Genomic DNA, 2,408 nt, shown 5'->3' with positions numbered 1-2,408 from the left:
TAATTTTGAAATTAGAAAACCAAATGCTGAAATATTTGTTGTTGCTGCTGGTTTGTTTCTGCTTTTGTTTTTTTATAGCAAAACACCACTGATGTCTCTTGCTTTCCCAAAACCCACAAGATAAAGTCTAAACACCTAAATAATACATAAAAGGCCTTTTGCCTACCTTTCTGGCAACCACTCTAAGTCCTGAATGTAGTTAAGGCACACTAAACTTCACATTGTTCCCCCAAACATTTCACTTAGTTCACACTATTGCCCCTGTAATGTCTCTTCTCCAGTTTATCTGCCCAGAAAATTTCTATTTATTCTTCAAAACTAGCTCAAAAGATATTTTCTTTTAAATGCCTTTCATGTCTTTGCCAGGAAAAATGTCTCCCCATTTCCATGGCAACTTCTCACATCTATTCCATCATATTTACATTACAAATATCTGTCTCCCACTAATATCTACCAGCTTTTAATCCTCAACACCTAAGATGGACCTTGACACATCAATTAGCATTTCCTCAATGAAAGTTTGATGAATAAAAAGAGTGGAAAACAAAGCATTGTCATCGAAAGGCTTAGGGTTAATAAAATACAGGAGCAATTCAAAGGCTTTCAGTATCCAAACTAAAAGTAGTTGCTTGGAATTATCTGTCAGTATTGGAATTGGATGACAAAGGAACAAGGCTGAAAAGTTCGGGGCCAGAAAGAGAAAAGTGAGGCTCTGAAGGATAAAATGGGTCACTTAACAAAGAGATGTAGCTGTTGAATGGTAGAGGGGGCCTCGACCATTCTCTAGGCTTTGAACGTTAAGTCCAGTTCTCTTTATGCATATACACCTTCACATGGCACTCAAGGTTGTCCATGGCCTGGCTGCATTCTGCATTTTATGCCTTATATTCCACCATTCGCTTTCATCTGTGAGCATACTCTCCATAAACAGAATTCCTCTCTCTCACAAAACATGCCCTTTTCTTCTTAGCTTCCATGCCATTGTTCCTAGGATTTCCTGTCTGCTCAAAATGCAGAACCACTGCCACTGTCCCCATGCAACTTTCGATGATTCCTCACCTGGATTTAAGCTCTGCCTCCTCTTTCCCTATGTCTCATTTTAACACCATTGTTGTAACAGTAGCTAAAGACAGGCTTGGCACCAACCAGGTAGGGTAGGCTTAGGGATTAATGAAGGTCAGTCAGGGGATCAGGAGGAGCAGTAAGGAGGGCAGTGTTCTAGAAAGGGAGCAGTGGTAATTCAAAGGTCAAAGAGGGAGGTCATCACCTCTGGCTGGCTCATGCACTGTTGGATGCTCTCCCTCCGAGCGGAGGCTAAAGAACGAGTCTCCTCCTGAAAGCAGCGGTGTCCCTCCTCAGTGAGCCTCCAGAGGCAAGAGCGAGGTTTTGCATTGGCCCCATCCTGAGGGCTTACTGGCGTCTTCTCGAAGCTGCCCAGGAAGCAGAGGTTGTGGTTAATAGTGTTTTTCCAGCCATCTGGAGCAGTACAGAAAAAGGGGAAATGCTGTCGGGTGAAATTGTAGATCTCTTGCACACTGAGGCCACAGGGGGGGCTGTTTTTTAACGCTAGGGCAATTAGGTGGCTGTAATTGAGAGGAGGCCGTGGCCAGGACCTCCTCTCCTGGCTGTTGATTGGCCACAGCTTCTGGCTCTGGAAGCACTCCCTTTTGTTAGGAGGCTGGAGGGCCACAGAAGAATTGTCCTCTTGTTCCTCAGTCTCCTCTTCTGTGTCCCAGTCACTAGGGGAAGAGATGAACCGCTTCTGTAAGGGAGACTGCTCACTTGAGGAAGATGGCAGGGACTCCACCACTGTGGCCTCTGAGCAGTTTGACTCTTCATCCTTTAGAGGGAGCTCAGGGGAAGGAGGCATGCTTTTCAGATCCTTTTTTTTACTGGGCTTTGGGGCCTCCTTGCTGCCGAGGGGGCACACGATGTTGGGGTTCACCCACATCCACAGGTTGGGTTCACAGTGAGGACCATCTTTGTCAGGACTGGGTCTCTTCTCCTGAGGCATCTCTGGGGGCTCCATTACTCGGAGTCTGTATTTGGCAAGGTGCTGCTCTGCTAAGGGTTGCTGGTCTGTGGTACAAGGCAGAAATAACTCATTCCCCATGTCCCAGTCCAGAAGCCCTGGGACCTGGCCGTGAAGACTGTACCAGAACTCACGATCTTTAAGTTTTAGGTCCATCTTAGTGGAGAGATACATGGAGGGAGACTTCCAAAAGAACAGAGGTCTCTTAGGCACTTAAATTTTTTGCTGTAGCACTGTTTTTGATGTAGTATATCTCATCCAGGGGACTCAGTAGGCTTGCTAGAAGTACTGGAAAAAGAGGCACTGATGCCCTACTGATTAGTGGTCAGACTTGGAGAAACCTTAGACTTCTGGAACAGAGCTCAGAACAGGGAAG

The 2,408-nt window shown here is 45.8% G+C and overlaps 1 protein-coding gene across 1 annotated transcript; it reads right to left on the bottom strand.

Annotated features, from left to right (window-relative positions):
* Positions 1–1,240: 1,240 nt before the first annotated feature.
* FOXR2 (forkhead box R2) lies at positions 1,241–2,188 on the bottom strand. The gene has a single exon (XM_012662411.1). The coding sequence runs from the start codon at positions 2,186–2,188 to the stop codon at positions 1,241–1,243; it is 948 nt and encodes a 315-aa protein (XP_012517865.1).
* Between the last annotated feature and the right edge of the window lie 220 nt (positions 2,189–2,408).

Source organism: Propithecus coquereli, unplaced genomic scaffold (assembly GCF_000956105.1).
Source record: "Propithecus coquereli isolate 6110/MARCELLA unplaced genomic scaffold, Pcoq_1.0 Scaffold762, whole genome shotgun sequence".
NCBI lineage: Eukaryota > Metazoa > Chordata > Mammalia > Primates > Indriidae > Propithecus > Propithecus coquereli.
Note: the sequence above shows the minus strand (reverse complement) of the source record. Positions and strands in the feature narration are given on the sequence as shown.